Source organism: Ailuropoda melanoleuca, chromosome 10 (assembly GCF_002007445.2).
Source record: "Ailuropoda melanoleuca isolate Jingjing chromosome 10, ASM200744v2, whole genome shotgun sequence".
Classification (NCBI taxonomy): domain Eukaryota; kingdom Metazoa; phylum Chordata; class Mammalia; order Carnivora; family Ursidae; genus Ailuropoda; species Ailuropoda melanoleuca.
Window position 1 is genome coordinate 6,693,572 of NC_048227.1, and position 25,468 is coordinate 6,719,039.

General features: G+C 47.2%; 3 protein-coding genes across 13 annotated transcripts in view; 1 reads left to right on the forward strand and 2 right to left on the reverse strand.

Moving 5' to 3' along the window:
• Positions 1–15,123, reverse strand: part of LOC100467771 (zinc finger CW-type PWWP domain protein 1) — an 18,063-nt gene extending 2,940 nt beyond the window's left edge. Inside the window, exons 1-8 of one of the 11 annotated variants that reach the window (XM_034669892.1) lie at positions 14,800–14,928; positions 12,554–12,631; positions 8,848–8,906; positions 7,876–8,099; positions 7,421–7,499; positions 6,497–6,584; positions 6,044–6,201; positions 5,740–5,862 (exon numbers count right to left, since the gene is read on the reverse strand). In XM_034669892.1, coding sequence (XP_034525783.1) covers positions 5,740–5,862; positions 6,044–6,201; positions 6,497–6,584; positions 7,421–7,499; positions 7,876–8,099; positions 8,848–8,875 — 700 coding nt within the window. In that variant the 5' untranslated portion in view covers positions 8,876–8,906; positions 12,554–12,631; positions 14,800–14,928. The other 10 variants (XM_034669894.1, XM_034669895.1, XM_034669901.1 and 7 more) reach the window with 10 other exon arrangements.
• A 193-nt stretch (positions 15,124–15,316) lies between these two features.
• On the forward strand, positions 15,317–20,826 carry MEPCE (methylphosphate capping enzyme). The gene is made up of 4 exons (XM_011234860.2): positions 15,317–18,332; positions 19,584–19,802; positions 19,970–20,096; positions 20,223–20,826. Exons 1-4 carry the CDS (start codon positions 16,644–16,646, stop codon positions 20,273–20,275), a joined length of 2,088 nt encoding a protein of 695 aa, XP_011233162.2. The 5' UTR covers positions 15,317–16,643; the 3' UTR covers positions 20,276–20,826.
• A 946-nt stretch (positions 20,827–21,772) lies between these two features.
• PPP1R35 (protein phosphatase 1 regulatory subunit 35) lies at positions 21,773–23,063 on the reverse strand. Its single transcript, XM_034669902.1, is given in 6 exon segments — positions 21,773–22,023; positions 22,107–22,243; positions 22,322–22,382; positions 22,384–22,575; positions 22,657–22,740; positions 22,742–23,063. Coding segments are annotated over 6 exon segments (792 nt in total). The 5' UTR covers positions 22,886–23,063; the 3' UTR covers positions 21,773–21,849.
• Between the last annotated feature and the right edge of the window lie 2,405 nt (positions 23,064–25,468).

Consider the following 25,468-nt stretch of genomic DNA (forward strand, 5'->3'; position numbering starts at 1 on the left):
CCTCCGCTGTGAGCCTGCTTCTTCCTCTCCCACTCCCCCTGCTTGTGTTCCCTCTCTCGCTGGCTGTCTCTATCTCTGTCAAATAAATAAATAAATAAAATCTAAAAAAAAAAAAAAGAGGTAACTCGAAGAAGCACCCCATTCTCTGAGTTCCTTGGCCTTTTCCTCCATGCCACCTCGGTAATGCACTTCACTTCGTGATGCGCTCCCCTCCTGCCTGCCCCACTCAGTCATCTGTAGGGATCTCACACACCCCTGAACCACTTATCCAACATCCCTTTCTGATAAAAATGCCCCATCCTTCCACCTCACTTGCTCAAAGACCGACTTCTAAGGAACATTCACTTTATCTAGATCACTAATCTTCTGGCCCCTAACTTCTTCCCAATCTAGTAGCAACCCCCTTTCCTCACTGTACTTACTCGGGTTTGACTCCCTAGATTCTCTTGCAGACATCTTCAACTCCCTTGCCCTCTGCCCTTCTTCCCACCCAGCTGGCCAAACACAACCCTGAATGAACATATTCTACCTTTTCTGTGCCTACATTCATTCAACTGAGCGTTGCTAGGGAAATATCATATAACCAGGCACATGGGTCTACACCATACCATCACGGTTGACAATACCAACCAACATGTTTCTCTAGTAAGTTCACTCGCCCACTGTCAAGTTTTACCTTCCATGCCTGAACATAAGGGATGCCCTCCATCCCCCTGAAATCAGCCCTCAGAGAAACAGTCCTTCCTATAAGAAGGACTTATATTTGGGTCCTTTCAAAGTAGCTCATATTATGCATCACATTCTGAATTATTTTATTTTGAAGAAAAAGCACTGGTTGGGAATGATACAGTAGTCTGAAAAGACAGCTGCAGAGCCTGGAACACACACGTGTGTGTGCGGCACCACAGCAGCCACGGTGGGCCACGAGACCCACGCCTCCGGTGCTGCTGGTAGGCAAGGCCTGCAGTGACAGGCAGCCATGCCACTTGGGGCCTGCCTTCTTCCACACTGCATTCCTGGGCAGCCCCTCCATGGCTGCCACCACGCCCATCCCACGACAGCGAGAAAGACCAGCCCAAACAGATCTTTACCTTCTGCCTCAAGAACCGGAGAAAGTTGAGCAAGGACCAAGACAGAAAGACTACGATTCAGAGTTAGAGGCGAGTGCCTCTGGGCAATCCACAGAGAGCCCCTGTGGACCTGACTCAGGCACAGGCCTCCCGTGAGGGTGCCCACCAAGCCAGCCCGGCCTTTGGGCTGATGGACAGTGGTGTCAGGACTGTGCACTGGCCCGGCTGGCCCAGGTCGACTGGAACCTTCTGTGCTGGCTTCCTACCTGGGTTTTCTTCTGGTCACTACGTGCTGGCATCTTGTGTCTTTGATATGATAATATAAAATCTGGAAACTTTGTATACATAAAAACAAAACAATACCATCCAAAAAAGCCAAACCAAACCAGAACAAAACAAAAAGAGCTGCCAATAATAGTTTTTGATGTTCGTATAGGGGATCTAGCAAGACTAGAAAAAGAGGGGGAGAAGGGGCCGGGGCCATAAAAGTAAACACAGATCAATAAGACAAATTGTTGGTTGTGAAAAATAATGAATATTTGTGAGCAAATGAATGGGGAAAAGTCATCCAAATGATATAGAACGAGGTATTTGTGTGGCTGGGGATAAAATTTCCAATGACAGCAACACACAGGTCTTTAAAAGTCTCCTTTCAAATAACTTAGAAGAGAGGATGATGTGCTCCAGAAAACTGTTTGAGGCTCACGACACAACTCTATGAAAATGAAGACTGATATCACCAACACACTAAGAGCATTTCAGTGGACACCCGTTTCCTTGGGTTCTGTGATCCCTCCTCCTTCCATTCCGCCCTTCCTCCTCTTTCTGGCAGCTCCCTCCTCTTTCTCCACTCAGTCTCCAAATGTTGGGGTCCCAAAGCCCAGTTACGGGCCTTCGCTCCCATGCTACACTTTCCCCTGAGGCAAGCTCACCCATTCCTACTGGTTTGAGACCCATCTCCACACCTGACCGCACACAGGTGAATAATACTTGTAGCTTTTGTTCTTAGCTCCAGATCCCTACAGCCACCTCGCCTTCTGACATCACCATTTGGACGTCTCACAAAGATCTCAAACCTAACAGGCCTAAACCCAAATGCTTGATCTTATCTCACAAATGTATTCTCCCTCCACTTTTCCCCTTCTCTCATCTAACTGCTCAAGCCAGAAATCATCATCTTTAACATACTCTCACCTCTCTCTCACACAATATCCAATTCATTACCAAGTTCTGACAAGTTTACCTCTAAAACATATCTTAAAACCATCCACTTCTGTTTCCACTTTCATCATCCTCATCCAAGCCACCAAAGTATCTAATCCTAGGACTCACTCGTCTACTCTTGTCCCTACATACTTCATTCTCCAATTAATCACCAAAGGGAGTCTTCTAAAACATTAATTTGATGACATCACTCCCCTGGTGAAGACTCATCATTGGCTTCCCACTGCACTGACGATAAAATCCTCACTTTGTACATTCATCCAGAGCCACTTTCCTGCCTTGCTTCTCCTTGCTCTCCGGACTCCAATCACACTGACTTCCTTTTAATAACTGGAATATACCAAACTGCACTCTCCCTAAACTCTTTGTCCTACTCCTGCTCCTCCTTCAGATTTCAGCTTAACAGCCATCTCCTCACGGCTGTGTTCCCTGACTGGCCCAATCTTGATCAGGTCTCCCTTCTTTCCTGTGATGATACTCCATTCTTTTCCCTGACTTCACACAAATGGATTGCATTTATCAGATACTACCCTTTCTCCTTCCTGCTCCAGGAGGACTTGCCTGATCCTGGCAACTAGAAGAAACACATTCACGACAATCACAATTCAATTCAATGAGCACTGCCTAAGAAGTAGACCTTCCATCTCCCAGTGAAAATCCAATCCTTGCCCTAATACCGAGAGCTGCGGGAGATAGAACACCGCCACCCAGACCACCCAACTGCCCAAATGAGACTTACACCTCTGGCTCCTTATGTTACCATGTCATTATAACACGAGGAGCAGTTTATTGCCTTGAACTATCCTGTGCGATGCCTAGAGTTTTCTTTCTTTCTTTCTTTCTTTCTTTCTTTCTTTCTTTCTTTCTTTCTTTTCTTTCTTTCTTTCTTTTCTTTCTTTCTCTCTCTCTCTCTTTCTTTCTTTCATCCTTTCTTTTTTAGAGTTTTCTTTCTAGTATGTACAAGCCTGTTTTTGGTGCAAGCCTGTTTTTCCCCCAGATTGTTTTTTTTTTTTAAAGATTTTATATATCTATTTGACAGAGAGAGAGACAGCCAGCGAGAGAGGGAACACAAGCAGGGGGAGTGGGAGAGGAAGAAGCAGGCTCCCAGCAGAGGAGCCCGATGTGGGGCTCGATCTCAGGACCCTGGGATCACGCCCTGAGCCAAAGGCAGATGCTTAACGACTGAGCCACCCAGGTGCCCCTATCCCCCAGACTGTTAAGTGTATTTATTTTCAAAATTTTAAACATACTAACATATCATCTGATCTCTTTTATTTCTCATTCTAAATTCCCCGAAATTACCATGGTTATAACCTATATTTGTTTATTGCCTAATACACTAAAACCATGAATTCTACAAAAGAAAGGATTATCTATTTTGTTCACCACTGTATTTCCAATACCTAGCATGATGCCTGGAATAGAACATAAAGCATTAATAACTATAGTTAAAAGAATAAATAAATACCCATGCTTATCTTTCTTCCATCCAATCTCAAAGGCTAGTGTCCTTTCTGAATAAGAATAAATCCTGTGGGGGGCACCTGGGTGGCACAGCGGTTAAGCGTCTGCCTTCGGCTCAGGGCGTGGTCCCGGCGTTATGGGATCGAGCCCCACATCAGGCTCTTCATCTATGAGCCTGCTTCTTCCTCTCCCACTCCCCCTGCTTGTGTTCCCTCTCTCGCTGGCTGTCTCTATCTCTGTCGAATAAATAAATTAAAAAATCTTAAAAAAAAAATTAAAAAAAAGAATAAATCCTGTGGCTTTCTTCTCATTCCCATCAACTGCTCCTTTTTTTTTTTTCTTTTTTTTAAGTAGGCTTTATGCCCAGTGGAGTCCAACACAGGGCTTGAACTCACAACCCTGAGATCAAGACCTGAGCTAAAATCAAGAGTCAGATGCTTAACTGACTGAGCCACCCAGGCACCCCAATCTCTCCTTCTTTATAAACAATTTTCTCTCAGCCTACACATATGCTACCAACACATAGGTCACGTCTCTTTATTTAAAAAAAGAAAAAAGTTAAAAAAAGAAAAACCTTCCCTCAACTCTACACCCACTCCCCTCTATTTGCCATTTTGTTCATCCTAGTTTTCACATCTAAACTAATTGAAAAAAGTACTTATTCTTCAACCAATTAAACTGGCCATTCACCCTTACCAACCCATATGGGTGGTCTAATCAAGACCCTAGTAACCTCCTAATTGTAACATCACTGAGCATTTTCAAATCTTTATCCTCTTCGGTGTTTCTGTAGCAGCACTGGACGAGGCTAAACGCCCCTCTTTCGTGAAATTCTCTCCTCCCCTGGCATCTCTGATGTCATACTCTCCTAGATCTCCTTCCACCTCCATAAGTTTTCTCTTAGTGCTCAGTTTTTTCCCTGTGCAGCTCTTCCTCTGCTCAACCCTAAACATTATGTTCCCCCTAAACATTATGGGTTTTCTATTCATTGCTCTTCTCTTTGCACTCCACGTTTTCCTCTTGGAAAATTTCATCCAGATTCCCAAATCCGTATTCCCGGCCCAGACCTCTTTCTTGGATGCTAAAGCTCATCACAGACACCCCCCCCAACTTGTCCAAAGCAGAACTCACCATCTGAAATGTGCTCTTTCTTCTATACTCTGCCTCACCTCTCAGATCTAACTGGAAACCATATCATACTGATCTTTCCTCCTAAAAATCTCAACTCTATCTCTTCCTCTTCACTGCTGCTGTCTATCTTCCTCACTTGAATCACTATTTCTGTGGGTCTAGTTGTGTTCCCACCAATTCATCTTCCATGCCACTGGCAGGGTGAGCTTTCTAAAATACAAATCCTACCAAGTCTTCCCTATTTAATGCCAGTGGTCCCTCTTTACCTTTAAAATAAAATTTAAATTCCTTAGCCTGACATGTAAGGCCCTTTATGATCTGGCCCTTGTATGCCTCTAGCCTTATCTCCCCCTACAACCTCCTATCCCCCAACACACCCAGAAACTACAACCATTAGCTCTCCTCCATAACTTTGCCAATAAATTTCGCTCTGACCCCCAACCCACCTTGGTTCACCTGACTAAATTATGCTTCTGATATATGGCTCAAACAGTATCTTTTCTTGGAAACTTTTCCAGATCTACTCCCAACTTGCAGCTTTCTTGTTTGCCTTCCTCACAAGCCCGTTTCCCTTCCAACAGACATATATTAATTCTTCTGAATTTATTCAGCACCTCCTAAAATTCCTGGTATATAGTAAGCACCCAACAATTATGGATTGTATGACTGAATAACTGAATTAATGAAATCTTTCTCTTCCACAGCGGCATATCCCTGACAAGTAGCTGTGAGAGATAAATTACATTCTTTGCAGGATCTCCTCCAGCAACCTAACCTAACCCTTGCCTCTCTCAGTTCCCATCTTCAATTTTCAAGCCCAGGTAAGTTTTCCAAATCATGCTGAACTCACCAAAACCACCACCTTCGCCTTTTTCTTGGTTTCTGGTCTGAGAATCATCCTGAACTGGTTTTTTCAGTTGGTCTGTCTGTTTCTGCTCATGTCCACTTCGGGCCTTTTCCATTTTCTCATCTTCTGGGAAGACATAACAAAACATTGTAAGGTAGGGATATGAAGAGAATCTTTGTAGATAGTAAGGGCCAGTGAAAGAAGAATCATAGCCTAAATAGATTCTCTGCCTGTCTACTGTCCCATTCCCTAATTCTGTGCCATAGGTACTTGAGCCAGATGTCAAAGTATATCTGACTATACTTACGGGATCCCTTCTTTCCTTTGCTTAGGGAACGTCTATTGGATTTCTTCTCAGAGGGTGCAGGATCTGGCTGGCCTGGCTTGGATGTCTTTATCACAGAGGTTACTCCAGCTTCCTGAGTGGCTGACATCTCTAGAATATGAGGTACCATTACCCTCTCTCTGAAAATAACATTTTTTTCTTTAATGAAAAGGCAAAAAGGAGCAATTTGTCATACCCTTCATTTGAAAAAAAAAAAAACCCAAGGGTAAAAGTCAAGATGACAGAAGAATCCTAGGCTCTCTAAGGGCTCCTGAGGCCATTTTATTCATCTACTTGCCTATTTTTCCCAATTCAAACATCTTTCCTGAACTGAGAGAAATCCATAGAGATAAGAGAATGACTAAATAAACAGATAACCATTTACCAATGCTAAGTCCACCCTGTGATCAACTCGTCTCACTGGGATAAACTTACCCATCAGCATTACCATTATCAGTAGAAGAAGCAATCCCTGGATCCTTGTCTAACTGGGTGCATCTTATGGGCTGGGCACAGGAAGTCTCTGCAAAATCAAGGCTAGATCCCATCTCTCCCAAAACAAAATACTATAAGCAGAGAAGCAATTAAAGAAAATACTGACTCCATTATTTCCAAACGGCAACCTTCCATTAAAATGTCTTCTACCTGTTGTCTGGAAGAGCCCATCTTTGGAGTTTTCTCATATCACAGAACTTTAAGTCTTTAAACTCTCAGGAAAAACTTCTAGCAAGACTTTCCAGATTGATCTACCTCATTCCAGGATAGCCAGGTAATGTCAATTTTATTTTGTGTACATACCAGAAATTTTACGTGCTGTGTTTTATATCATTTGTTCCTGAAACTTTCTCTAGGAACAGAAGTACACCTAAGAATAGATGAAAATGTCAGACTATTTCCCTTCTCCTCAGGACATATGGTGAAGTCCTCAGGGCCTACACTATAGAGTTCCTTATTCCAAAAGTCAAATCCCTGAGCATATGTTAAAACAATATTGGGAACAGACATATACAAGGGTAGATGGAAACTAAGTTCTTCGAATCTGAGAAATACAATTTCTCTTTTCTAAGTAGATTGTAAACATGTAGAAGTGAATTTAAGCTACATTTTAAAAAACAGTCTGAGACTATATTTATATTCTGAAGTCAATGTAATCCACTTTTCTAAAAGCCTGTTCCCCCTGTCTAAGGTGGTTTAGTTACAGGCCTGTTGATAGATGAACTATTTTAAAATATTTCAAAATCCAACTAATATTTCCTTACAAAGGAAACTGGAGGGAAGGAGAAAAGCTGTCAACTTACTCTACCCCTCAGATAACAGTTTGTCTAACTGAAACTCTTGTTCTCTCGCTATAGGCCATACCCAAGCACTCCTGGAGGGACTTCTGTAGCACAATCTGGACAATCTCCTCAAATTCTGCATTGGTGATACTTGATATTTCCTGGAGAGACAAGGGCAGAGGAGGAAAACCACTCATCTTTCCCCTGGTCTCCTCTCTCACCAGTCAGGGAAACTTACATGAGACAGTAAGTTTGCAAGGCTGCAAGCATGAAGTCAATATCTCTAAGGATTCTATAAACTCTATCCCAGTCTCTGACCGCATCTGCTCTTACCTCCATTCCACCTCAACCCCTACCCAGCCATTATTTCCAGCTAAAGGCTTTCATCAAGACTTTTTGTTTTACCTCTTTGAGAAGAAAATAGAAGGCCCAAGAAAGGAATAAAAAACTGAACGTTCTCCTATGTAAAAGATTGTTTGTCTACACTGGATATCTAGGAGAAACTGTCCCACTAGAGCCCATCAGTGAAACTGATACCTTTTCTTTCTTCTCTGCTTGCTTGTCTTGAGGCTTTCCTTTTTTCTCCTGGCCACTTCTTGGACCATTTTCTGTGGTCGCTTTCTCTTCCTTCTTCTCTAACCTGGCCTTTGGGGAACTGATCCCCAAGGTCTCCTCCTTGGGTGGGTCAGGGCTATAGCCCATCGGGCTATGCAATTTTTGTGCAGGTGGGGCAAAGGTTTTCTTTGGCCCCTTCCCACATTCTGAAAGAAATTTGATTACCAAATGGAATTTATGAAACACAGAGTCTAGCACAGAAAGCATTTGAACTGCCCATTGACTGGGCATGTTAGAATTATCTGGAAAGAGCTTTTAACAAAAGCAGATTACTAGGCCTCTCCTCTCCTACCCCACCCCTCCCCTAAGATTCAGATGAAATAGTTGGGAGTGAGGCCTAGGAATCTCTCATTTTACAAGACCATATAGATTATTCTGATGCCGAGTTTAGGAACTACTGAGTAGTTCAAAGGTGACAAATATGAACATGCAGGAAAATGAGTTATTCAAATGGAAATTTTAAATATTTGCTCATTTTAACTTTAAACAAAATTTTATGGGAAATTAGAAAATTTGGGGGAAAAAGAAAACAAACTAGGACAATGAAAACAACACTGATCCTCCCAGGTATAAGTAGTATCTTTTTTTTCTGAGCTTCCACAAGACCTCAGGCCTCTCTGGTGGCATTTACCACATTCAAATTTGTGTTATAGATATTAAAATGTCTTTTGTCTCCCTATGAGCTCAGACATTTCTTGAGCTGGACTGCTTCTAAGTCACATACAGTTCACTCAAAGTTTCTAGGAAAGTAGTCACTTTAACAAAGTTCACACCAAATATATATGGACTGAGCTTCTCTTTGGTCGGAAGGGCATCATGACGACCAAGGACTGAGGAAGAAGGGAAAAATGAGAGAAACGTACAAAACGTGAGCCTCCCTCACTCTTGACTCACCTTCTTTACTCTGCAACGTTGTCATCATTCAGCTCTGAAGCTACACTTTCTTTGTGACTCTGTTAGAAAAAAAGGAGGTAATTGCTAGAACTCCTATTGAACATGATTTTAAACTTTCTTCTCTCTCTGTCTTCTTGGGCTCAGGATCTTTGCCCAGGACTCCTGAGCTACATTCTCTGCCCTCTTTAAATACTTCTACCTCCTCAGCAGTGCCAGTCACATGCCAGGGGATAATGAGAGTTACTGTTTCAAAGATAAGCAACAATCCTTAGTGTTTTAAGTGCCTAGAGTCAGGTCCAACATAAGGCAGGCACTAGTCATAGCGATGCATTAAAAAAACCAAAATACACTGAGTAAATTTTGAAGATCTTACTGGCTTTATTCAATCATTCATGAATTGGGCAGCATCTGATCTAGCAGATTCAAAGAAGCTCAGCGGGGCTGAAATGAAAGACTTGTACAGGCAGAAGGAGTAGGAACAAGGAAGTTACACCAGGCAAAAAAGAGAATTAGCTATTTCAAGTTTAATTTCCTGTAGGAGATGGTAGGGGTCTATTGGGCAGGTTACCTAACTAGTGCTGATCAGGTGATTCCTGATGGGCTGTAAACCAAGATTCTATTTCTGAGAGAGCCAAAACTTTAAGTCTTGTTTTGGTGACACAGGGCTTAACAGAAGCAACTGCATTTTGGGCCTGTGGTCTTGTTTTTAACAGACGGAAGCATAAGTAGTAGTAGTAGTAGTATGAACAGTCCTGAGAGTTAAAAAGTAAGAGTTTTCTTCAGAAGGATAAACTCATCTCACAAGGTTCTCCTAAATACTTAAAACACAAATAATCTGGCAATTCTCTGACCTAATTCAGAGGTCCCTGTGCATAGAGAGTTCCCCCTTTTTAACATCACTATAATCTTTTTTTTTNCTCCTAAATACTTAAAACACAAATAATCTGGCAATTCTCTGACCTAATTCAGAGGTCCCTGTGCATAGAGAGCTCCCCCTTTTTAACATCACTATAATCTTTTTTTTTTAAGATTTTATGTACTTACTTGACAGAGATAGAGACAGCCAGCGAGAGAGGGAACACAAGCAGGGGGAGTGGGAGAGGAAGAAGCAGGCTCATAGCAGAGGAGCCTGATGTGGGGCTCGATCCCACAACACCGGGATCATGCCCTTAGCCGAAGGCAGATGCCCAACCGCTGTGCCACCCAGGTGCCCCAACATCACTATAATCTTTATCTTCCCTTTACTTAGATCTTCTAAGCCAATAAATTTTCCAGTGCGCTGGATTCTAACAATCTCTCTCTATTTATGGCACAAAAATATATGGTAACCAGCAGAGGTCCTCAGGGAAGCTAGTAATAGGAATCTAATACCTTCTCTCTATATCCTACAGCCATGTACTCGTGGATGTTCTATACTACATCAGTATGCTGCATTTTCACTACAAAATTGTGACTGATAATAACAGATGACGCTTACTGAGCACCAGCTATATTCTTTACCCTTTACACATGTCATCTAATTTTCACAGTGAATCTATGAGAGCCGTACTTTTTTACACTTGGAGAAATTGAGGCTTAGAGGGATTTAAACATAACAGGTAATTGATAGATGATAATTCAGGATTTGAACCCACGTGATTTTAAAGTCTGCGCTATTAACTGTGGCATGCCATATCCCAATAGTTTAATTCAGTGCTTCAAACCCATTTTAATATCACAGCACACATAGAAAGCATATATTAGAAATATACACTGAAATACACAGAAAATTACATTTCCAGGTATTCTGGAATAAAAGGATCAGGCTTTTCACAACCATAGACAACTGAGGGGTGGGAGTAGGGGGACCTCCAGCCACATCAAAGGCTGAAGAGATTAGTATCTGCACACAGCTATGAGCCATTTGCCACCTAGCAGAGTGCCAAGACTCATCTTGTGACCGTGCAATAATTTGTACATTTTTTCCCAATTTGCTTTCCACTATTTTTTTTTTAAAGATTTTATTTATTTATTCGACAGAGATAGAGACAGCCAGCGAGAGAGGGAACACAAGCAGGGGGAGTGGGAGAGGAAGAAGCAGGCTCACAGCGGAGGAGCCTGATGGGGCTCGAACCCACAACGCCGGGATCACGCCCTGAGCTGAAGGCAGACGCTTAACCGCTGTGCCACCCAGGCGCCCCTGCTTTCCACTATTGATACTACTTCTTCTCAGCAATTAGAAGAAAAATGCCCTTGGTTTTATCAGCTTAAACTTCTTATAACACTTCTACCTAGTTTTCTTTAGGCTTAACACATATAAGCCATTCTTATTTTTTAACAATTGTAACAAGCATTTGCAGCTGGGGGGGGGGTCTACAGAGGTCATAAAGTGCCACCTCCCCTTTTTACAGATGAAAAAAAATATGCAAAATGCAATTAAGTGATTTGCCCAAAGCCTCAGTGTTAATACACGGTAGAGCCAAGATGAACCCAGGCCTTTTGCCTCTAAATTCTACTAATAACACATCTATTCTGCTCAATGATCTTATTTCTGGCTGTTGGTTTTGAGTCATTTGAAGGCCTTGGGCCTGAAAATCAATCTTACAACTATGTCACCTCCCATTATAAAGAGACCCAAAAGCAGCATAAAATGGATCTTATATATAAGATATATAACACATCCCTTTAAAGGATTTGAAAATTTTAAGACCCTCAAATGACCAAACTATAGTGAACATTCAATTGCTCAGGGTATAGAGTTCCTCCCTCTAGATCCCAGGATGAATTCAAAAGGTACTGGAGGCTTGACTTAGTGTGTGTACAACTTGGCTAAGTGTATTTTCCAAATTATCTTTTGGTATTTTTTGCTTCTTGTCTTACTTCTATAAATGTGAGAAATTCAGGTGTGCAGTTCTGCAGCAACTACTTTTCCTGTGTATTAAGGAGCACATTTCCTCACCATTTCCATTTTAGCTCATCACCACCAACCCCTAAGTCTATTTACTCTAGGAAAAAAGGCAAATTGGGGAAAAAACACTGCAGCAAATTGGTCTTCTTTATGATAATCCTAAATAGAAGCTAGAAACTGAATAAAATTAGGCAGCAAAATGAATATTAATTTGACCACAAATGACAAACACTTCTCCCAGATTCCAGAATTCCAAAAGAGATCATGAGAAGTCCCTATGAAGGTAATATAAATTACAAGGTAAGCTATACTAAATGGGGAAAGCAAAACGAAAATTAGTGCATTTGAGATGACAGCATTTGATTTTAAAAACATGCATCAACATAATATGCTTGTATATTCATAAACTACCTCTGGAAGAAAACACAAGAAACTGATAAAAGTGTCTCTAGGAAACAGAAATGGGTGGCTAGGGGTAGAAGAGAGCTTTTTACTGTACCCCCTTGTATATCTCTAGCATTTTATAACATGCCAATATTACATCAAAAGTGATTTTTTAATTCCAAATTCTTTAAATAAAACGGAGTGTTTTGATCCACCTAAAAATGCAAAATTTTCCAGCAGCTAGGTTCGAATCATTACCTAAACCTATACTGACCTCTTCAGGCCAAAATGTGTTACTGGCACCCCAACCAACTGGATAAAATTATTAACAATGTTAATAAGATACAGTAAATTTATAAGCAGCATTATACAATAATTCCCCTTAATCTAGAATGTGTTTGATGAAGAACATTACTTGTAAAGAAAATATCTAACCTGATCAATAGAGAAGGGAAAGCCAAGAAGTCACTTCCTGACAACGCAAGTCTGCTCCTGTTTCAGATGAATTTTCTTCTTCCACAATAAGAAATATTAAAATGTAGTGCAGAGAAAGAGAAATTTTTTAAAAACCAGACAGTTAATAAATACACAAAGTACCACCAACTTTCATCTGACCAGCTACTAAATGACCAGAGGGTCTGAGACTGAGCCAGGAATAACATTTGAAGGATTTTTTGGTTTTGTTTTGTTTCTGTTTTTACCTCAGATTGGGGGGGGGGGATCCAATAAAGCTTTAAGCATGAAAGTAAAAGAAAATTCCATAAATCAGATCCTACCCACTCAACATAAGAAGGGTGAAAAGGGGAAAAAGAACTTGGAAACAATGAATGAAGGGAACTAAGGGAAGGTGAATGAGGTGTTCCAAAAAAGGGTAAGTTTTCTTTCACTTAGAACACTAAAGATCATCACAGTGATTTTAAGATGAAATCATCTCCCTCAGCAGTTCTCAAAGTGTGATCCAAAGACCCCTGGGGGTCCCCTCCCCTTTCCAACTACTTATCCATGTTAAGCTGGATTTCCTCATATGCTTCAACCATAACAGATTGAATTCAGAAACAGATAAAAATCCAGCTGTCTTCTATTAAGCCAGACATGAAAGAGACTTGCAAAAATGTAAAACACCACCATTCTTCACACTAAATGTCTTTCATTTAGGAAAATGTTTTTCACAAAAATGTTATTTTTATCAACATATAATTATTTATTATAATATATTGTTATTTCAAAATTAAATAATTTAAATGTTCTCAGTTCAAGTTCTGATATGTTAATACCAATAGCTATAAAAGATATATAACTATAAACCTATCTTTGGAATCCTTCATAACTTTTAAGAGTATAGGAGGGTTCTGAGACCAATAAGCTTGAGAACTGATCTAGCTAAATGACAATTCAGTCATGACAATATTTTTCAAAAACCGTTAACCCTCCTCTGCCCATTTAGACTGTTCTCAAATTTCTCTCTCCTAACTGTCCAATTATTCCCTCTTTACATTGTTCCTGGAATCCTTGGTCTAAGAGAATACAAGTAAACCCTTCAGAAATGTCCTCAGACACACAGTCTCCACAGGCTCCATGAGCCTGGAAAACTGTATTTAAAATCTCCCTTAAGCTGGAGTCTGATTTCCTTTTGGCATCCATGTCTAATGGCATGTGGACTCCTGCTTATTTTCATGTCCCCATTAATAACCATAGTGGGGGGGTTTCTTTTTTTTTCCTCAGCAAGCATAATATCACAAGAGAGAAAGTAAAAACAAGATTCCAGCTACCTTTACCGCCCATACCTAACATTTACTGTGGTAACTACCTGAACTAAACCTTGTACAGAATCTTATCAAAATATGAACTGAAGCTTATTCGTTCAGAGGGCAAGGGAGCACAAAGATATGGCCACTTAGCACCAAAATACTGGTTTTCTTTCGTGAGCGCTGATTTCATTCTAACTCTTGCTCTCTGCCAGCCGCAACACTTCCAGAGGTACCCGGTACCGATCTCTAACTCGCCTTTGTGGGTTGTTTTCACTTAAAGGAGCACATTCCCACGAACCCCAGTTCCCTGCACCATTTCCCCTCACAAAGTGCCAAGGTCTGGAACCGTAAAAGCCCTAATTCTGCCTTTCAAACCGGAGACAAAAATTTCTGGGGATCCGCATTTCCCCGCTCTCTTCTCTCACCAATTCCCTCTCAAGGACGGCAATTAAGATCGAAGGTACCACAGAGTCAGAAGTCCTTGACTCCCCTCAAAGGATAGAACGGTGGCTTGCTAGCCTCTCTTCCACCTCAAGAACCCCCGCCAAGAGATAATTTCCCCTCAGCTGCCCGCCCGCTCCCACACCCCCAGTGGAGGCACCAGCATCCTCATTCCCGCTCAGCCCGTCGTCGCCCGTCAGAATATTGGGTCACTTTTGTTTGTCTGTTTGTTGAGGGTAGGTTTGCGGTAGAGATTCTAAGGAGGGATAAGAGTTGGTTGTCGCCCTGAAGAGAAAACTCCTCAGGCGACGGTTACGAGGATTGGCAGCGCCTAGCCCTTTCATCTGCAACCGGATAAGAGCCAGCTACCTTCTGGAACAAGGAGGGCCTAAAGGCAAGGAGCAGAATGAGCCACTGCAGCAATCCTGCAAATTCCTCCAACCTCGACCCAGTTTTCCCGCCACCAAGATAAGGCGTGAGGACACGCACTACCTGCGTTGCCACCCCAGCGGCATGCTTTTAGGACTGAGACGCATGCGCAGTTGAAGCTGCTTCTGAGTTTGCGCAAGGGTTACTTCCGCCATCTTCCAACTGAATGCCCCGTAAAACTACAAGTCCCATAATTCCCAGGGGCCTCACATTTTTAGGCGGCAGGAGCAGCGCCTGATCGTTCATGAAGCACGTCTTTCTTTTACTAACTTTTCTCGCTACCCTAGCCTGCCTTTTCCTTCCTCTTTTTGTTTCCTGATTCCTATTCTTCCTTTTAGCTTCCTTCACGCCCTATCTTGATATTTTACTTGAGGCTATCCGCAACTCCACTCTCGCCTCTCCCGCTTTCTTCTCTGCCACAGGACCCACTCCCCAAGCACTTTTGGCAGGGAGAACGCGCCACCTTAGCACCCTCTGGAAAGGGCGCCGAATAGCTTCTTCCCCATTGGCCGAGGCAGGGGGCCCAAAGCAGGCCGAACCCTCTTCCCCGCCCACACTCGTTTTTATATAAGGCTGCGTGAAGACAGCGTGTGTTTGGGAAGGCCTGCGTGCGCGGTGGCGGTGGTGGTAGTGAATGTACTGCTATTGGTGGCTGTGGTGGGCGTCTGGTCGCAGTCCGCGGGCTGGGGGCTCGCGCGCAGGCATCGGGTGGTGGGAGGAGGTGTTGGTGCTGGGGCTGTGGGTGTGGAGGCGGAGAGGAGGGCGTGGTGTCCCCAGGTGATCGCGATTGGGGTAAGGCGGAGGAGCGAGAGAACGACTCGGCCGTTTCGGGGGAAGAGGAAGTTGGACAACACCGGCTGTTTTAGTGCCTTTTTTTTTTTCTTTTCAGTTCAGAAGAGAATATTTCCCGGGGGGGTGAGTTACAATGACTTATTGTATTTTACTGAGAACAGTTCGTAGGAAAACTCTCTGTACGCTCCTCTCCTTCCCTTCCTCTACTTTTAGGTTCACCCCTCCGTTTCCTCGGAAACCTTTCTAAGTAGGGGGGGCAAAGGTGGGGGGGGGGGATCAGATTATGAATAATTCATGAGGCCCGTCCCATTCTTTGGCCACGCCCCCTCCAAATCGTGCTGACGCACGTTGCGTGTACCAAATCTGAGGAAGCGACGTAACAGTCCCCGCCCCTAGGGTGGAGGGCGGGGCGTCATCTCCAGCACGTGCTGTATCTACCCGCGCAAGCCCAAAAGGGTGTGCGCAGGCGCTGCCCGCTAGGGGGAGGAAGGAGGCGGGGTAGGGAGGTTGCTGGGTTTAGAGCCGGGCGGAGACCGCTGAGACTCATTCCTCAGGAACAAGGGTCGGGTGTCAAGGAGACCTTTTCACACCAGCTCCCCGTCCCCCGCCTACGGTGGGTGGGATCGCGCGGCAGAGACAAAGGATATCAGTAGGGACGGACATAGCTGCGAAGGGAAGTAGGGTGTCAGTTTGGGGTGGTGGGCTTTTGGGGGGGCTGAGGTGGGCTATATTTAAACTCCCGGAGCCGTTAAGTTGGTTCGTACTCATGCGCGCGCAACCAGGGTGGTGGCGGAGTGCGCATGCGTGATTTCAGGGGCGAGAGGAACGCGCTCTAGCAGTGCGCGCTCGCGGCGAAGCGGTAGTGGTAGAGGAGAAAGGAGTCGGCGCACGCGCGGTTGATTCCTCGAGTTCGGTTCTCGCGGGCATCTTGTTTTGGTCTCGCGGGCGAGTGGGGCGCGCTTCGGGGGAGGCGCTTGGGCGCGAGACTAGGCGAGAAGAGCAGAGCTGCGCGCGCACTCGGGGAAGGGGGGGGAAGGGAGCGGGCTCTAGGGAGGGGGGTTAAGCCCCCAGTCCCCCCCCCGTTGCCCTCGACTGGGACGGAATTAGGGGAGGAAATGATCGAGATGGCGGCGGAGAAGGAGCCGTTTTTGGTGCCGGCCCCGCCGCCGCCGCTCAAAGAGGAGTCGGGCGGAGGGGGCGGCCCCACGGTGCAACCGCACCGAGAGGCCGCCTCCGGGGAGCTCTGCGGCGGGACGCAGCGTGGGCCGGGCCCGCGCGCACACTCGGCGGGGGCCCCGGCTTCTGGGGCCGGCAAGGAGAACCCTGGGGCTACATCTACTCGGGGAGGCCAGTCGCAGCAGCAACGAGGGGGCGGCCCCCAGGCGCAGTCGCATGGGGAGGCCCGCTTGTCGGATCCCCACGGGCGAGCCGCTCCCCCTGACGTGGGGGAGGAGCGACGGGGAGGGGGCGGAACAGAACTGGGCCCCCCTGCCCCTCCTCGACCCCGTAATGGCTATCAGCCCCACCGGCCCCCTGGGGGAGGCGGGGGCAAGAGGAGAAATAGTTGTAACGTAGGGGGGGGTGGTGGAGGCTTCAAACATCCGGCCTTCAAGAGGCGCAGGCGGGTTAATTCGGACTGTGATTCTGTGTTACCCTCCAACTTTCTCCTGGGGGGCAATATCTTTGATCCACTGAACCTGAATAGTCTCCTGGATGAGGAAGTGAGCCGCGCACTCAATGCGGAGACCCCTAAGTCATCTCCACTTCCGGCCAAGGGGCGAGATCCAGTGGAAATCCTCATCCCCAAAGATATTACTGACCCGCTCAGTCTCAATACTTGCACTGATGAGGCCCAGGTAGTTCTTGCATCGCCACTCAAGACTGGTCGGAAGCGGCATAGACACCGGGGACAGCACCACCAGCAGCAGCAGCAGCAGGCAACTGGAGGGAATGATAGCCACTCTGTGCTCCCCACAGCCCCCCTCACTCCCTCACACCATGGGGAGGGCACCACACAGCAGCAGCGGCATAGGGGCCAGAACCGGGATGCCCCCCAGCCCTATGAACTCAACACAGCCATCAACTGCAGGGATGAGGTCGTGTCTCCCCTTCCATCTGCCCTACAGGGTCCCTCAGGCTCCCTTTCAGCCCCTCCAGCTGCCTCAGTTACCTCTGCACCCCCGTCTTCCACCTCACGACATCGCAAACGTCGCAGGACTTCCAGCAAGTCAGAGGCAGGGGCTAGGGGTGGAGGCCAGGGTCCCAAGGAAAAGGGCCGAGGGAGTGGGGGAGGCCGCCACCATCACCACCACCACCACCACCTCCTCCACCCACTACCTGCAGCAGGCTTCAAAAAGCAACAGCTCAAGTTCCAGTATGGGAATTACTGCAAGTACTATGGTTACCGCAATCCTTCCTGTGAGGATGGGCGCCTTCGAGTGTTGAAGCCTGAGTGGTTTCGGGGTCGGGACGTCCTAGATCTGGGCTGCAATGTGGGCCATCTGACCCTGAGCATTGCCTGTAAGTGGGGTCCATCCCGCATGGTGGGCCTGGATATTGATCCCCAGCTTATCCACTCGGCCCGCCAAAACATCCGACACTACCTGTCTGAGGAGCTGCGCCTGCCATCCCAGACTTCTGAGGGGGACCCAGGGGCAGAGAGTGAGGAAGGGACCGTAACCGTCCGAAGGAGAAGCTGCTTCCCAGCCTCACTGACAGCCAGCCGGGGTCCCATTGCTGCACCCCAAGTGCCCTTGGATGGAGCAGACACATCAGTCTTCCCCAACAATGTTGTCTTCGTCACGGTAAGAGGGTCTGAAGGCTCTTGGGATAGGGGCCGGGTGTGAAAATGAGATTCAATGGGAACAGGACAGAGGAAAGTTAAGACCCAGAGGGATTTCAGCATGCACTCTTTGCTAGGAGGACCAGCTCCTCTAGGGTCTGAATCTTTGAATGACCCTGCTGAGTGTCTCCGCTAATATAACCTGGAAAGATAGGGGCTCTCACCTGGGGTCCTTGGTCATGACTCCTGGCCCCAAGATGGAGTTTGACTCTTTTGCCCTGATCCCGGCCTGGACTATAATCCAGACCAGTCCACCTTCCCTTGCTGGCTGCTGCTGCTCATAGATTTGGTCCAGATGGAAAGCTGTTCTCCAGCGCACTGGGTGAAGGTGCATGAAGGGATAGGTGTCAGACATGGAATGTCTTGGGGTGGGAGGAGGATTAGGGTAGTGGCTGACTAGTATTTTGGTAGGGACTTAGATCCAGAGTTGGTTGAAGAGCGTTGGTCAGGACCTCAACTGGCTTGGCCGTAGATCATCTCATGTTGACCCTCGATAGTGGGATGGGGAAGTCGGAGTGGTCTGCAAGAGGGGAGGGTATTGTGTCTTCAGAGTGTCTGTCCCCTGCCTGCACAGAGCTCTCCACAGAACACTCCAGTTCGGCCATCTGCAGGAACAGTTGGTGGTGGCGGGTTGGGTTAAGCCTCCAAGAATGGACTTTGCAGAGGGTGTTGATGAGCTTATCATCTAGAAAAGGTTTCCTAAGGGCTGGGGCTTTTTACTTCACCCGGAGAAAGGAAATAGGCGTGGGACTTTGCCAGCCCCAACTCCAAGGAAGGAACCACAGGTTGGTTCCCTTTCAAACCTGGGTTAGGTCCCTTTGCATAACATGAGTTGCTCAGCTTAATGTTTGTGGGGTGGGAATAAGTACTGGATAGAGTCTCGGGAGAACCCTTGTTCTTTCAAGTTTCACCCGTTTTGGAGACCTCGTGGGTAATTTGCTCAGTTTAAAATTATCCACGCTCCCTTTTTACGTGTGCCTTACCACCAACAGAAAGCAGGGGCAGGAGGGTGTAAAGCAAGAAAATGGGACTCAAGAGGGCAGCATTTGGGAGTTAGTCTGAGAAGTGTCAGAGAAGGTTGTGGCCAAGGGCTAAGGTAAGGCTGTAGGACTTTCTGTCTTAGAGGCTGCAGAGCAGGTGGCTGGGGGCGGGGCGGGGGGGCAGTGGTTCTTTAATTGCCTCTGTTGACCTTGCCCCCAATTCTTGCCTTCAGGGTAACTACGTGCTGGATCGAGATGAGCTGGTAGAGGCCCAAACACCTGAGTACGATGTGGTGCTCTGCCTCAGCCTCACCAAGTGGGTGCATCTGAACTGGGGAGATGAGGGGCTAAAACGCATGTTTCGCCGGATCTACCGGCATCTACATCCTGGGGGCATCCTGGTCCTAGAGCCCCAGCCTTGGTCATCCTATGGCAAGAGAAAGACTCTCTCGGTGAGTTGGGACTCGGGTGGATATTGGGATATCCTTCCTTTAGTTGGGGTAAGAAAGGCCTCAAGGAAGCAGAAAGAGAACAAGGTGAATAAGTCCTCTGGGTGGGCATCATTCTACACCAGGGGAGAAGCCAGCAAGCTGAAGTGGTCCCCTGCCCCCCTCCCTAGGAAACAATCTATAAGAACTATTATCGAATCCAGCTGAGGCCAGAGCAGTTCAGTTCCTACCTGACATCCCCAGAGGTGGGCTTCTCCAGCTATGAGCTTGTGGCTACACCCCACAACACCTCCAGAGGTAAGGCTGGCTGCCTTGGGGGAGGGTGGGGGGCCAGGGGTGGTGAGGTGGCTCCGGGCAGAGGATGCAGATCCTGGGGAGCCTTGAAGTCCCGCCAGCCCTACTGATTATACACTCTCTCCCCAGGCTTCCAGCGTTCTGTGTACCTGTTCCACAAGGCCCGTCCCCCCAGCCACTAAGTGGCCCCCTGAACAGAAAGTGCAAAGAAGCTGCCCACTGCTCCTAAGGACCTGGGGGAAAAGGAAAGTATCTCAAGGTCTTTCCTTTTTGGCTCCAGAAAAATTTCCTTTCATGGATCTGCAAAGAAAGCTTTCCCCGTGTTGCTGCCCCAGCCTCCTCCCTCCACCTCTGGCACCCGAAGCAGCAAGCCCAGCTGTGCTGGAGTTACCGACATCTTCCTCTCTCCCCCAGCTCACCCGGGCTGGATGGCATGGACTGTTTGCTGACCTCTGTTCTCCTAGGGTATGGGAGGGTGGGGGTATCAAGTTCTCTAGCCTCTTCCTCCTGTTCTCCAAAGGAGATTTCCACTTCTCCTCAGCCCTTGTCCCTAGTTGCGTTTCAGCGGACCACAGAGAGATGGACTGAGGGTTAAGAGGGGGAAGTTTGGCAGGGAGGCATGCAGGTACTGTGAAAATCCTTCCCTCTGCTGACCCCCTTTGGGAGCGGGGGTTGGGTCTGGAATGTAAGAACAGCACAATAAATTTGATGTTTAGGGCAGTGGCCCCCACACTTGTGTCTGGCACTTTCTCGCTAGTGGGGAAGGGATGGTGTCTCCCAGTAGAACGTGTGCTTCCTCTGCCCAAACAGGAGTCTCAAGAAGAGGACAGATTTTTCAGTGGTTGGGAAGACTGAGTGTTGAATGCTAGTCGCATCTAAACACAACTAAACAGAACTCTAAGGAAGCAGGGTTATAATTTGAATTTTTATGTGAAACTTGAAGCAAAGAGTCCATACCCCCCCCCAAAAAAAACCCACTGACAAGAATTTTTTTGTGGGAGCTTTGGACAGAAGGCTAACTTCGGAAGAATTAACCGTGGAGCTAGAAAAAGGCACTACTGATCAGACCACCCACCTGCTCCAGGACCACCCACCCACCTTTTTTGTGATGTGCAACTGGATGAATAGGCAATTAAGGTGAAAGTCTTCAGCAGCTGGTCAAGTGTTCCTGGAACCTTGAATATTCGACAAATACTGAGCACTCTTGGATCTGGTGTAAACAAGATGGGCAAGGCCCCTAGCGGTAAAAGCAAGGGAGGAATTTCAATAACTGGGTGCAAATAGCTAGCTCCCTTGCACGCTCCTTGAGCCAGGTAATTAGCGAAGGACCCCCTGAAGTGTAACAGACTGAGACCCACCCGAGTGGCTCAGTGGGTTGAGCATCAGACTCTTGGTGGAGTCCTGCTTCCAGCTGTGCCCTGAATGTGGAACCTGCTTGTGATGCTCTCCTGCCCCCTCTCCTTCTCCCCCCACCCCCTAAGCATGCTTTCACTCTCTTAAAAAAAAAAAAAATAGTGCAAAGGAATAAACGTGGTTCTATGACTAAGTCAGGGGAAGAGGTCGGACAGTGTTCTCAACTTGCCATCACTACCAAGTTCCAAAACGGCCAAAAACTTGACTTCCAGACAGCTTCCATCCTCAGGCTTGACCCCATTTTAAGGCTCCCAAGAAGAGTCCCATTTGTTAGCAAAACCACTTTATTCTGAAAAAGTTTTAACACAAAAATATTAACGAGCCATCCAGGGAACCTGCACGTCTACGCTTCCCATCGTCTCAGTGTCCGGTGCATGAGGAAGGTATCCTCTGAAGGGCGGGGCCGGAGTTGAAGACGGAGAGGAGGCAGACCGTCCACGGTCAGGTGTGGAGACTCATAAAATAATGTTTCTGGGTCACAAAGGATGGTCATGTCTGGCCCTGACCCAGGTGGCTCCTGTTGGGAATTGGAGCCCAAAGCAAGGTTACACTCGGGAAGGGGAAGGGGGCACGACACGAAAACAAGCCCAGGTCCCTCACCTTTGGGGGCGGGGCTCGAGCCTGCGGTGGCAGGAGCGCCAGTTTCTCCCTCAGCGCAGCGTTCAGAACCTGTTCCTCGGGCACCTGCAGACTCACCAGGTCTCGGAAGAGCCGCTTGGAGCGCGGCACGTTCAGCCCTGAGACCGCAGGGGGAGTGGAGGTGAGCGGCGCCTCTCATCCCCACTCCCGCGCCCCGCCGGCCGTCTCTCTCTCACCCTCGGCCACGCTCTCCTCCAGGCCGCAGCGGGTCTGGAACGACTTTCTCAGCTGTTCCTCCCACGGCCTTCGCGGCATCGAACTGGCCCCCGGCTGCAGCCCGCGCGGCCTGCAATTCGAGGCTCAAAGCCAGGCTGCTCTGCTGCGCGGGCGCCCCCAGGTCCTGCGGTGCCGCGGGCTTCTCGCTAGGTGCTGCGGCGGCCGGCGGAGGCTCGGACCGCACGGGGGAGAGCGGCGCCAAGCGAAAGCGGACCTGGGAGCAGAGAGCGGGACGGTGAATAGGTGGGCGCGGGCTTGTATGCAGGCTGGCGACCAGACCTTTCCCCCAGCTCACCTGCCGCCCCTTGCGGGCCCCGCCCCGCCGGTCCGCCCGCCCCTTCCGCTGGCCGGGGCAGGGTCGGTCGCTCGGGGGTCTCGGACCGCGAGCTCAGGCTCAGGTCCAGGCCAGGCTCGGGCACTGGGGCTCTGGGCTCCGGGGCGCGGGGTTCTGGGGGTGGCCCGGGGGCCGCCAGGGCCTCCTCCCCTTCCGCCAACTCCAGCTCTGCCTCCCCGCAGCCCATCATCTTGGTGTGGCTGCAGGGGTGCAAGGTCTCTGGAGGCCAGGGATCACGGGACGCGAACTCGCCAAGCCCCCCCTCCGCCGCCCCTCCCGGTCGCCGCTACAGGAAACCGCTAGCCCCTACCCAATGGGGCGGGAAGACCAGCCTCCGCTCCATCCCATTGGCGCTACTAAGCGTCATTTCCGCTGCTCGGCTCCCCGTTTCACGCGGGCTTCCGCCCGCAAAACCTCGGCCCCGCCCCTAAGCCGGAGTTTTGGAACCTCTGCCCGTGGAAGCCCTACGGGTCCTCACGAGGACCATTCCTCCTCCGGAAACCTGGACGTGGCGTCTTTGTCCTGCAGTCTTTACCTGACTTCTGCTGGAGTCCACACTGTGTCTGTCAATCCCTTCTGTCGGGGCGCCAAATGGACAGCTTTAGGTCAGGAAGCCCCGCATCGGTCCCCCCTCGTCAGTGCCTCCGCAGCATCTCCTGGCGTTCTTCGGACTGGAACCGGAGCTTCCCAGTATGAGTGAGGGCGGGGCTCGCCGACCCCAGCCCCGGGCTCCTTCCCTGGACTCTGGGCGTTCGTGGTTGCCTGGGCGGGAAGTGCCTCGTTCCGCCTTAGGGCCTTTTGTGACTTTTTCTCCTTCGAGGGCCCCCTAAAATATTCGTCTCTATAAAAATAGGTATCTCTATGTTGAATACAGTTTTTAAAAAGAAGGTCTCGGTGGATTTATCCTGGACTCCTAGACTGCAGGGCAGGAGACTGGATCGCTTGTCCATTCCCTCTGTTCCCTGGGGCAAGTCCTCTCAGCTCTGTGAGCCTCTGTTTCTTCTTGTGCAAAATGTGCTAAGTCGGGCGCATGACTCTTGAGGCTCTCCCCCAAAGGGGTTAATATTCAGTCAACAGGCACGTTTGTGTACCACTGCAGTTTTGAGAGTTTCCACATGCTTTATCATACCAGAAACTGCTGTGGAAGATCAGGTGTAATGCACAGCTGCGCGAATTTTAAACACACACACACGCACACACACGTTTCCGAGGATCTCTGGGGTGAAACACTGCAGGCTTTCCTGCTGAAGAGAAGAATAAGAAAATATGCAAATTCCCTCTACTATTCATTTGTGAGAGTAGGGAGATACAAATCTAAATACTTGTGTGTGTTTTTTAAAGTGGAAGTATAACTCAAAAACTTTTAAGGGTTACTGACGTTGAGAAGGAGAGAACAGAATAAAAGGAAAAGAGGCTAGACTTTGAATATAGTTTTGTGTATTTGACTTTGGAAACCTATGTTTTCCATGATTCTATGACAAAAATTAATTTTTCAAAAATCAGTCCCTAAGTTTAAAGTAAAATTAAACAAATGAACCTAAGTGTGTATCTAGTTGGTGGCATAACTACACAGAAGGGGACTCTTCTGAATGACTTGAAAACACAGTAATTTAACTGTACGTCCCAAAGATCTATCCTAAGAACAAAATTAACTCCCATGAAAACAAAAACAAGAACAAAAACGGGCCACCTGGGTGGCTCAGTCGGTTGGTCGGGCGTCTGCCTTTGGCTTCGGTCATGATCCCAGAGTCCTGTGATCAAGCCCTGCATCCGGCTGTTTGCTCAACGGGGAGTCTGTTTCTCCCTCTGCCTGCCCTCTCCCTGTTTGTGTGCTTGTGTTCGCTCTTTCTCTCTCTCTCTCTGACAAATAAATAAGTAAAACCTTAAATTAAAAAAGCTGCCTTAAAATCTTAAATTGTATTCAATAGTCATGTTAGGAACCGGTGAAAATGTGTAAGATAAAACAATTATGTTGATACTTTCAGAACTGGAATTTTGGCATAGTTGAAAAGAAATACATATACGAAATCAATGGTGTTATGCAAATTCCCTGTTGTCTTGAATTTAGGGAAGTACCTTACGAACTCCTGGTGTATTTTAGTTTAAATTGAAAGTATATCCTAATTCTTTTTTTTAAAGACACTTAACCAACTGAGCAACCCAGGTGCCCTAAAAAGTATATTCTAATTCTGTCCACTGAAAAGCTCTTAGAAACAATGATGGACCCAGTAAGTACCTGTAGTCCCCAGAATGTAGTAGCTAATTCCATATCCCTGTGCTTTTCAAACTCTCTACCCATGTTTTTATCAGCTTTATTCATAATAGCCTGGAACTGGACACAACCCAAATGTCCTTCACCAGGTAAAGAGTTAAATTATGGTATTCCTCAGCAATCAAAAGGAACAAACTATTGATATATGATAACTTGGATGAAATGGCTAGGTTATGCTGAGCAAAATAATAATAGTAATAATAATAAAGCCAATCCCAAAATATCACATGCCAGATGGGTCCATTTATCTAACATTTCAGAAATGACAGAAGTTTAGAAACAGAAGACAGATTTAGTGATTGCCAAGCGTTAGGGATGAAGTGGAGAAGGTGGAGGGAGGACGGTGGGCATGGTCATAAAAGGGCAATACCAGAGATCCTTTGGTGTTGGAACTGTTCCTTTTCTTTACTGCGGTGGTAGCTGCAGGAACCTACACAGGAGACAAAATTGTATAGATTTAATGTACACACACAGATGGAAATCCAAATACGATTGGTGGAT

What these genes read in the sequence shown, in the direction of transcription:
- MEPCE (XM_011234860.2), top strand. Translation starts at nt 16,644, where the DNA reads ATGATCGAGATGGCGGCGGAGAAGGAGCCGTTTTTGGTGCCGGCCCCG. An exon ending in ACAATGTTGTCTTCGTCACG is followed by an intron (nt 18,333 to 19,583) that starts GTAAGAGGGTCT and finishes TCTTGCCTTCAG; the next exon opens with GGTAACTACGTGCTGGATCG. An exon ending in ACCCCACAACACCTCCAGAG is followed by an intron (nt 20,097 to 20,222) that starts GTAAGGCTGGCT and finishes CTCTCTCCCCAG; the next exon opens with GCTTCCAGCGTTCTGTGTAC.